We start from the raw sequence: 11,541 nt of genomic DNA on the forward strand, positions 1-11,541 counted from the left end.
AATAATGATCAATCATCACTTTGTTAATCACCTAATTATCTCATTAACTTCAACACTGCTTCAGTGTTAACTTTAACACTGCTTCAATGTTTATATGTGTGCACACTCAGAGTGTTAAATTAACTTTGGAGATTTTGCTGTGTACAAACACACATTTATGTTACAGTTTTTCTTGATTGCCTTGGCATAGTTAAAGAAACTAGAATCCACTCAGTTTTCTATCTCAGCAGAGCAGAAGACACGTCTTGCAAATGTGTTAACTCTTTCTCATTGGATTGACACATTTTTCCCACCCTTTTGCAAAACAGTTAACACGGATGTCATTCAAGCAGTCCAAACTCCATTGTTTTAGCTTTGGTAACCAAACAGAAACCATCTATTCCTAACTATTAGAAGCTACCTAGAACAGTATGAAATCACTGAAGCACCCGTTTGACACTCCTTCACACACATCTTCAATTAGCAATCAGTCTGCAGGCTTTATTAAAAAAGGTGCCACGTCTGTTGTTCTGTGCCTGCATGGATGGAGGAGGACTAAGGCAGATGAGAGGTAAGAGGTAGAGGGGTCCGAGGAAGAGGAGGTGGAGATGTAGTTGGAGGGGCTTCAGATGAAGTTACTGTTATTGATCACGTTATCAATCATGGCTTTTCTCTTAGAGAGGCTGGACAAAGAGTCCAACCTGTTCTAAACAGAAACACTGTTGCATCCATTGTCAGAATTTCTTCGACAGTAGAATAGGTAATGTTGCTGTACAGTAGATACAGAAATATCTTCAGTGATATACTTTCTGTAACTGTTTCCTCATTCCCATTACATGTATTCTTTATCGAATCCAAAGGCTAACATTCTCTGGTGGTAGAGGGAACATTTTTAGTGCTGAGCAGGCCATTGTAAACATGGTTGTGGCAAACAATGCCATAAGGCTGCGTGAAATCAGGGAAGCAGTACTTGCTTTTACTTTACTATAATAGATTTTATTTTTATTTTCTTAATTTCTCATACTCGAATAGAATTTACTGTATTTTGGTTTACATTTATTCTCTGTAATATTTACAGTATTTCAGTTTTCAGAAAGTTTGAAAAAAAAAATGAATGTCATGGAATCAAGAAAAAATGCATCAAAGCGTTTCTTATTCTGGATCCTATTCTTTGCAAAAAGACACATTTGACACAGCCTATATAGAAAGACAACAAATGGCACTGGCAATAGGCTACAATGACAAGCGATGGTGCACTGATTCGCATTGAGTTCTGTATTTTGCATTTTGTTGTCCATTGTGTAATGATTTTTCTGAAAGAGCTCATATACTTGTTTGCAAGTTGTGTTGTTTGAGGGTAAAATTAGCTTTTGTTGCATATTTTAAATGTTTTGGCATTGTTAGAGGCTTTTGCAAACAAAATGTGTCATTTTGACCATGAGTGCCACTATTTAGGCCTGTGTGTTAACTGTTTTGAAAATGTGGAGTTTGAGTTTACGGCTGCATCAAAGCAATCAAGAAAAACTGTAACAGAAATATTGTATTTCTGTCGAGAATGAGCGAGTTTTTTAATATGATCATCATGTTTTAGATGTAATATTTGATCCCTGTCAATCAAACTGAACAGACTGCATTCAGTCCCTTTTGCTGCTGGATGTGATGCTTTCATTTGACCCACAGAAAGATTTACATATATTTTCACCCTCTCCTACATATGTAATGATTAGTGTGTGTGCTGCTTGACTACAGCAGAAGTGAAACTGGTCTGTTTCAGTCCAGATCATGTAACCAATCAAACAGTGACACTGGGAGTGTGGGCTGAAAATCCCATTTGCATTGTCAGGGTGGAGTGACTCTGATCCTCTCAGAATAGAGCAGCTCTGTCTCCAGAGACCATGTTCAAACCCCAAGAGCTTTATTTGACTAGATTTACTGCTACTGATCACGCTTCTGGAAAACACCTGAACAAACACTACATGCATCTTCATCTGTTAGTTGAATGATGTTGTCAGACACAAATGGAGTTTGTTGAGAAGCTTTATTGAATGTTACAGCAAACACAGCAGATTGAAAGATCAGCCAGTGCTTCGACACTAGAGCTCTCTTTCAGTATTGAGTTGTAAATGACTACAGCTGCAGCACTAGACTCATGTGAATCCTGCCTGACACAGGACACTCAGATACGGCTCATCTTCAGGACTCTGAGCGACTAACAGTGACTCTTGGTGAACGAGATCTCATGAGGAGCTCCATCATGTGTTACTTTGCAGACGTACAGCTCTGCCGCTTCCCAGCGTGCTTTGCTGAGGGTCAGGACACTACTGCGGCTGAAGCGGCCGCCCTGCTCGCTCTCTGCGCTGGTCACGACCCCCTCTCTGACCTCTGAGCCGTCCAGTGTCCAGGTCACCTGCGCCCCCTGTGGAGAGTAAGAGCTGAGCAGGCAGAGCAGTGCGGCTGAGTTTCCAGAGATCTGCAGAGAAGAGGGCGGCAGCAGAGACAACGAGGGCTTCACTGTGGGACCAGCTGCAGGAGACAAACACAACACTTTTACAAACACAAAGAAAAAACACAATGCAGCTCCAGCACTCTTTTGCCCTGCATCATTCACATCATTTCAACATGACTTTCAGCAATATTGTGTAATTTGAATACTGTGTAATTCGTTTTAATAGCACATTGCCGGCAACCCGCCAAAAAAAAAAACCCTGCTAATTTTAGGTCTGAAAATTATGAACATTCATATAAAAAGTTTACTATGAAATAGTTGTGTTTTTATTTAATACTCCCTTTTTTATTTTAAAATATAATAGTATTACAACACAATTATTTTGTTTATTATTTTATTTTCCCACTAGTGAGGACCAAACCAAATTTCCAGGTACTCTTACGAGAATCAGACTAAAAAACATATACTTTACGCAGCCACTATATACATTTTACTGAAATCAGTCATCAGTTAATCTAAACATAAGACATTTACTGCTTCAGTTTGAGTACTTGTTATATCCAATTTGAATTCTTGCAATTTCATGTTGGCTATTGGACTATTAATTTGACTTGTGTTTACACTTATTTCAGACTATATTTCAGACTGGAATCTTGTGATTGCAGCTCCAATGAACTAAAAATTATTTTACTGATTATTATATGATACAATAATAAAGTTTAGCTATATATGACCACTTGCAGTTTAGAAATTAAAGAAAAAAAAAGTGATAATCTAATAAAACGTACACATAATGAAAAATTATGACCCGGATTGTGAAGAACTGTTTAGACAGCAGCTGTTTCTTCAAAGTACAAAATTTGGTCACACTTATAATTCTCACTATTAACTATTAATTACAAACTTTCACCCAACAAACTCTTAATTTGTTGCTTAATAATAGCTCATAAGGGAATTGTAAAATTTATGTATAGGGTAAGATTAAGGGGTCTAAAATATGCTTATGCAGAATAAGGCATTAATAAAAACTTTATAAATACAAAATACAAATAGTAACATGCGTATTAATAAGCAACTAGTTAATAATGAAAATTGCTCCCTAAACTATAGCATTAACTATAATTCAGTTTCTCTCCATATCTAAATGTATTTAGCAAATGATTTTGACTGTTTACAAAAATAAATCTAAATTGCATGTTTTAATTGAAAGAATTAAAAAGACGGACTTACATTTCACCACCAGTTTAGTTCCTCCACCGAATGTGTACCACAGTGATACAATCTAATGAAGCACTCGTACAAAAACCTCTATTCCACTCGAGTGAACACAAACTCCAGCAGAGAGAGAGCAAACAACACTTTAACACACTGATAATGGAAACACCTTAGCTCTTGACAACACTCAGTCAATTAGCTTTGACCAAATATAAAGCTAAAAAAAAAAAAAGTTAAAAATACTGTCAGACTACCAGTGTTTTTTTTTTGGGGGGGGGGGGGGGGGGGGTTCGGTGGCACACCATTAGTGGTTTGCTGTTGTTGGGCCTCCATTGGTACACAACTGGCAAGTCGATAGTCAGTTCATGCAGCTCAGTCACTATGATTCACAGTAAAACCTGCAGCTTCAGACAAATGAATCAAAAATGGTGATGCTCCAACTTTTCAGAAGCACATTGTTAAGGCTAGACCAGGGTTTCTCAAAGCTTGCCCTGGAGGGCCAATGCGCTGCAGAGATTAGCTCCAACCCTGATCAAACCCACCTATACTAAAAATAAAAGTGCTTAATAATGCCATGAACCTTTTTGTCTAAATGCTTCCATGCAGTACCTTTAACACCTGAAGAACCTTTCTTCAAATTATAAAAAGGTAAGAAAGAGATGGTTCTTTAAAGAACCTTTGATTGAATGGGTGTTTGTGGAACCAAAATGGTTCTTCTATGGTATTGCTGTGAAGAACCTTTTAAAGCACCTTTTTTTTAAGAGAGTGGCTGTGTCCGAAATCGCCTACTTCTCTACTATATAGTAGGGGAAAGCAGTAGGCGAGCGAATAAGTATGCCTGAATCCTTAGTATTTATAAAAGAGTAGGCGAGAATTAGTAGGCGAGTGCACTAATTCTCGCGAGATTCGGGCGTACGTCTACTTAAAGTGCGTCCGAGTATGCCTACTTACCTACTATATAGGAAAAAAGAGTACGTGAAGAAAGAAGTACGTTCGAAACCTCAGTATTCAAAAAAGAGTAGGCGAGAAATCCCCGGATGTCCTATTGCTTCAGCCCAGATTCTGAAGTCTTCATCAATGGATACTTTTCAATCCCAGGAGTCCACAGGAGGCCAAAACGTCATCATCGAACGTGATTGAGAACCGCAACGAGGGTGTTTACACATGTATTACAACCAAAACACGGATCCCTGTCTTAAAAATCATATTTGTTGAGCTACTTTATCGTAAACTGTTGATTTGCATAAGGTGCCAAGACATTATACAGTAACGTTATAGTATATTTGTGATTTCACTGTTAAAACATGTTTTATGACGTATAGCGAACATTAGGCTTTAGGTAGCACACGCACGTCTTCAAAACCGGATTTACATTAAACATACGTTTTAAAGACGTTTAATAAATGTCTATTTAACAAATGACAGGAAAATGTTCTAGAGCACATCACAACACGAAACATCTGAGTGAGTGATGGACATTATGTGAGAATTCACTGTCACTGCTTTACATTAATGTAAGTAATGTAAATAAACACGTACCTATTGTCACAATCTAGGCAGGAACAGACAAACAACGACGTAGTAAAAGACGAATATTTAATAAATCCAATGGGAAACAGGCAGACACAGGAACACGGAGTGGAAACATCAGGGGATAACATCAAAGACCGACAGCATTGAGGGGAAAACACACGCACTAGTGATGTCCGGTTCGCGAACGAATCGTTCTATTTAACCGGATCTTCTTAGTGAACCGGTTGAAACAGTTCACCAAATCGAACTGAATCGTTTGAAACGGTTCGCGTCTCTAGTAAGCACTAATCCACAAATTACTTAAAGGTTTGTACTTTTTAACGTGCCCGACACTCCCTCTGATTCAAAATAAATCAATTTCCCGAGTTATTCAGTTACTCAAACAGTGTTTGAACGGCTGTGAAAAGAGAGCTGATGATGCGCATGAGCAGAGCAGCTGCCAGAGCGGTTGTCGTTCTCGAGACGAGTCATGAATCGGTTGCAGCGGTTGTCGGATCACCAGTACACTGAACGAGAATCGCTTTCTTTCGGATCACCGGTACACTGAACGAGAATCGCTTTCTTTCGGATCACCGGTACACTGAACGATAATCGCTTTCTTTCGGATCACCAGTACACTGAACGAGAATCGCTTTCTTTCGGATCACCAGTACACTGAACGAGAACCGGTTTCTTTCGGACGCGTCCGATTTGAGAATCGATGAGCTGATACTGTGCGCATGCGTGTCATTTTTCAAGCGGATGAAATGAAGCACGTTAGTCAAGTTGGTCTATTTTGTTAAACGTTTTGTTAAAAGTTTAATTAAGGATTCTGTTAGGTTATTGGCTAAAAGGGTTTTTATGATCTTGGTCAGGGAAGTGCCGTGGTACCATAATAAATGAGATGTTTGATTAAAAGAAAACATGTGATTTATGAATTAGCTGCACTGTAATAAAAAATAATGATGACATGCAAAAATTGTGTTTGTATTAAATAAACAATGTTTTAATGAAACTATACACAACTATAATTTGAACCATGTTCAAACTAAAATTATTATTTAAAAAATGTATTTAACTTTTAAACGGTGGTATAATGATAAAAATGACGTAATCAAACTACTGCATAAACAAACCAAGCGGCACGTTTCAGTAACTCTCTGTGTGAGTTCTCCAATCTCATTCTTGACTCAAGAATCGGTTGCAGCGGTTGTCGGATCACCAGTACACTGAACGAGAACCGGTTTCTTTCGGACGCGTCCGATTCGAGAATCGATGAGCTGATACTGTGCGCATGCGTGACTCGTGCAGCTGCCAAACAAACAAGCTCCTGCTATAACTGACTCCATCTGAACCGAACTAGTTCTTTTTTTACCACTGTCTCTGTGCTAATGCTATGAGCGCGGTTAACTGAGGACTTGAATGGGGATCTGGTCAAACGTGTGACTTGTAAAACTTACTCATATGATCACTGCATGTAACATATGGGTGCGGGACGATAGTAATTACGTTAATGACGTCATTACGTCATAGCGTAAAAGAACTGGTGAACCGGTTTTTTGAACCGGTTCTTTGAAACGAACTGTCCGAAAGAACCGGTTCGCGGAAAAGAACCGAACTTCCCATCACTAACACGCACACTAAATAGACGGACTGATTACACATCCAGGTGGAGACAATGAGGGAGAAACCAAAAACACTCTGAACTGCGGGGGAGAATGGGAGAAACCAACATGAAAGTCTGGGGGTGTGACACCTATAGTAGGCCTAACTGAACTTCAAACTAATTTCAAACAGAGCTATAACAGCACTTTTCTGATTCTTGATTTCTGTGCCTTTGTTGCAGATCTTTTGTGGTGGAGCAGGACCTGAAAGGAAAGGTGACTGCAGCATTTTTGGGGAAAAGTAAAATCCGAAACTTAATATAAAGATTGATCATTTTGTAACTTCCAATACAGAGATCAAATGACATTGTGCTGTTAAAATGACAGCTTTTGTATTATATTTGTGCATCTTTATATGATCTGAAATATCTGCAGACTGGTTTGTCGAGTGAGAAAGGAGAAATCCACAACAGCATCCTGGAAATGGTCCAGTGCCATCGATGAGACCCTCCATCACTCCACAAGCCCTTTGTCTCATCTGGACCAGATGTTGCTGTGGTCTCTTCATCCTCAGTAGAAAAAGACTAAAAGACCAATATGTTTAAATAAAGCTTTGTTCCATGTGTATTTATTTATGTTCATGGTTACTTTTATTATTTTACTCATTTATTCATGTTTCCAGATGTTGTCAGTAAATAAAATACAACATTTTCATAAGCGTATGCATTTATTCATTACTTCATTGAAAAAAAAAAAAAAAACATTATGCTTGCTTAACTTAAAATATCATTAATTATTAGTCAGCATTTATCATTATTATTGTTGGTGTTGGAGTGGGCTAGCAATGCATTCTAAAGTTATTTTAATTTTCTAAGTAGTAATACTTACTTTTTCCGAGTGTAAAATCAACAGTCTTCTCCAAAGGTAAGATCTTTGAGCAGCTGATCGACATCTCCTTTGTGCAGATGTTGCAAACATAGAGGAAAGCGTACTAGGTAGGGTTGTTGTGTTACTGATGCCATGAGGTGTCGCTGTCGCTCAAATTTTTGTATTATTATTACTGCAGAATTTTTAATTGCATACAAACTCAAAGAACGACTTTAGTATCTTTAACAAAGAGCAATCATGACAGAAAACATAACTATAATAGGTTTGCATACATGGTAACAGATTATATACAGAAAAAATTATTAAATATATCTGAATATTCATAAAAACGCAATGAATTAAAAATTGCATTTGTTGTTTTTTTTATTATTATTATTTTAAGTTTCAGGGATGAAAGGAGAGAGAAATTCAGCAAGAAAAAGGAAAACAAATTAGATCTAAGCTAGTTTTGCACAATTTTGTCCATTAACATATTCAGGACAACAAATTTGGGGGTTTTAGTCATTTTAGTATTGTTAAAAATATAAAAACTTCAATCAATCCAAAATAAGCAAATTTCATCAACATCAAAATGTTTACAGATAGATGAATTAAATCCGTCGCTCATGTAATTTCATCTTGCGCTTGTTATAACGTGATAACGTCAACATGGCAGAACGCATCCATACTCAACGAGATTTGGCTGTTGAGTAGGTACTCTTTTAGCGCTCATAAGTAAGTACTTATTGAAATTAAGTACCTACTCATTGAGTAGGCGATTTCGGACGCAGCCAGTATCTGTGATTTTCTAATGATCTTGAAGACATTGATTAGCATATCCAAGTGTGTTTTATTAGGGTTAGAGCTAAACTTTGCAGGAAAGTGGATGTCGTTAAGGCGGCTGCACACTAGACGATTTTCACATCTTGACCGATTTTAAAACCATGGTAGATCACAGACATGAAGACACTTTCTACAGATTTTTAGCCTAAATACCTCTGAACGTGCACACTGGACAATTCAACCAGACCAAGAGACCACACACTTGTTGACAGTAGGAACGATTTCAAAGTGACACGTAATCTTAGACTCACGAGATCAAACGTGACTAAGGAAAACAAATGGAAGATAATGGATGTTGTTAGCTGGCTCTCAGTGTGCGTTCTGTTTCACTGGTAAAAACAAAGTATGAAGAAAAATATAGGGGATGTATTCTGCTTTAGTGGCATTTTTGCAGCTGTCACAACTATAGAAGCACGCAACATCTGGTAAGTGATGCTCGCTTGCTCTCATTGGCTATCGCGGGTATCACGTCAGAGGCAGCCCGATCAAAAATCCTAAATATCAAACATATTTACGATTTGAGTTTGGGGATGCTTCGTCTTGATCGGGAGCAGTTAAATAAACGTAATGACACCACACAACAGAGAACAGAAAAAAAAACAAAAAATTGTTTGCGACAAGCCTTGAATCGGGCCACAGCCCCCGATCGTTCAGGGGTGCAAATCGGCCTTAAAATCGGCCTTAAAATCCTCTAGTGTGCAGCCAGATTTGAGGATCTCTGGTAGACTCATACGACCAGACTGAGAGTCTGGATGATACATCACCCTTTTAAAGCTAATTGATCAAAACCAAAGCATTTATTTTTACTACTTCCATATTGGCAAAAAAAAAGAAAAGAAAAAGAAAACACTCACTGGTTTAATCATTATAACTCTTGAAAAATTAACTGAAAAATTAAAATAAAAAGACAACTCTCACTGCGTCCTCTAGAGGTCACTATGGGAAACGCTGCAGCGTGACTCGTGTCTGAAGAATATATAGAAAACCTACATGAAATGGCCGGCCGTCATGCACACAGTGACTGCACTGATACAGCTGAGAGATACTGCAGCTGCTGATGAGAGGAATACAAACAACACACTGACACATCGTTCAGCATTTATTTACTATTTAGTTATATAATAAAGTTGTGAAGCATCAGGCAGAGAAGAAAACAACATTCACAGCCTGTACATGATCAGAATCAAAATGTTGTAATGTCCAAAGTCAAAAAACCAAGAGAGTAATCTAATTTCAATATCAATAATCAATATTCCACACTGAGTGAACAAACAGTCAGGGTTTAACTAGGCCGGTCTAATTAGACTGATGAGAAACACAGAATAACAGTAAAGGTTCAGGTGAATGTAACGATTGGTGGTTTAGTTGAGAAGTAGCAGAAGGAGTGACAATACCAAGTCTGATCAAGTCTCACCAGTAACTTATTGTCTGGCTAATCTGATTCTTTCAACTGATATTCACACAACTTCCACATGGATGGATGTACAACATTTAATATTGTCCATCAATATTGATGAATTACTGTAATACAAACCTCATCTCTCCATAATCAAGACTGTAGATATCAAACATCTTCTGCTCTGGTTCAAAGCAGTGCTGCTGATCTTTGTGGAAATCTCTCAACTGTGTTTGGTATTCATTTTTAAGTAAATTAAAAAAAAAAAAGTTGTAATACCTTTGCTACCATATTCATGTCAATATGTCTGAAATACTTTTCAAATGAATTTCAAAAAATCATGTAGAAATTTGCTTTCACTTCAGTTTCATTAATTATTTTTAAAGAAATGTTGTGTTTAATAGCTCACATTCATCTCAAAGTAAAAAAGCTTCTAATGTTTTATAGATTATGAGCGTGACTGAAGAAATTCATCTGCGGTCTGAGACTGACAGCTGTCTGTTCTGTGTGTGAAGAGCATTTCCATAGAGAGACACTTTGCATGAGAGTGTTTATAGTGCTGTGAGTTTAACACTTCATGACTGACAGCAGAACAGAACACAATCTTCATCATCACACAAGACAAAACAACAACAATGAACAACATCATCATCCTCATCTGGACCATTGCAGCTTTTATTCAAGGTGGGATATTACATTTTGATATGAATAATAAGCAGTTTTTTTTTTACCATGTTAATATACCAGTATTCTGCTATAAAAGTGATTTACAGACTGACTTTATGTTCTCTTCTTCAGAATGCAGAGGAGTAACTCTGACTCAACCTGAAGTTAAAACTGTCCAACAGGGTCAAACAGCTACAATAGAGTGTCATATAGATGTAGGGATATATAGTAACCTCTTAGCCTGGTATCAGCAGAAACCTGGACAAGCTCCTAAACTCCTCATTTATGCCATAAACAGCCTCCAGTCAGGAACTCAATCTAGATTCAGTGGCAGTGGAACAGTGAATACTGGAAAAGATTTCACTCTGACCATTAGTGGAGTCCAGACTGAAGATACAGGAGATTATTACTGTCAGAGTTACCACTGGATCAACAGTCAATATGTGTTCACACAGTGATAAAGAGTCGTACAAAAACCTCCATCAGTCAGAGTCACAGTGACTGCACTGATACAGCTGAGAGATACTGCAGCTGCTGATTTGTGAGTCTCTGTTTGGATCTTTGATGTGTTTTTCTCACACAACTTCACCATGAATGTATTTAATTCATCATTTAAAATGTTCCACCACAAAGTAATGTGCTAACAATTTCCAAAATGTCATAAGTTATCTTAAAAAATAGCATATCATGAAATAATCAAACAGATCCTCAGTAAGTGGTTAATACGTTACTAGTTAATATATTATTTGTCACTTAAAAATAATTAAAATGTCAATCATTTAAATGTTTATCCTTCACTGAAGATCACATCATGAATAAATCATTTACACATCTTTCTGCATCCCCTAATCTAAAGTGTAAACAGTTCATCAGTTGTACATGTTTTACTCATTATTCAAAGGTCTTTCCCCCAGTGTGTAAACCCACCTGATACCCACACAACCTGTAACCGTCAGGTTTGTAAAACATTTACAAATGATGAGTAGTTTACACTTTAGATTAGGGGACACAGA

The 11,541-nt window shown here is 37.5% G+C and overlaps 2 gene segments (V, D, J or C); one reads left to right on the top strand and one right to left on the bottom strand.

Moving 5' to 3' along the window:
* Positions 1-2,020: 2,020 nt before the first annotated feature.
* LOC141301464 (Ig lambda-2 chain C region-like) lies at positions 2,021-9,555 on the bottom strand. The segment is given in 3 exon segments: positions 2,021-2,502; positions 3,656-3,707; positions 9,457-9,555. Coding segments are annotated over 3 exon segments (465 nt in total).
* Positions 9,556-10,497: 942 nt separating this feature from the next.
* LOC141301465 (immunoglobulin kappa variable 1-27-like) lies at positions 10,498-10,986 on the top strand. The segment is given in 2 exon segments: positions 10,498-10,546; positions 10,661-10,986. Coding segments are annotated over 2 exon segments (375 nt in total).
* The last annotated feature ends 555 nt before the right edge of the window (positions 10,987-11,541 follow it).

This window comes from Garra rufa, chromosome 25, assembly GCF_049309525.1.
Source record: "Garra rufa chromosome 25, GarRuf1.0, whole genome shotgun sequence".
Lineage (NCBI taxonomy): Eukaryota > Metazoa > Chordata > Actinopteri > Cypriniformes > Cyprinidae > Garra > Garra rufa.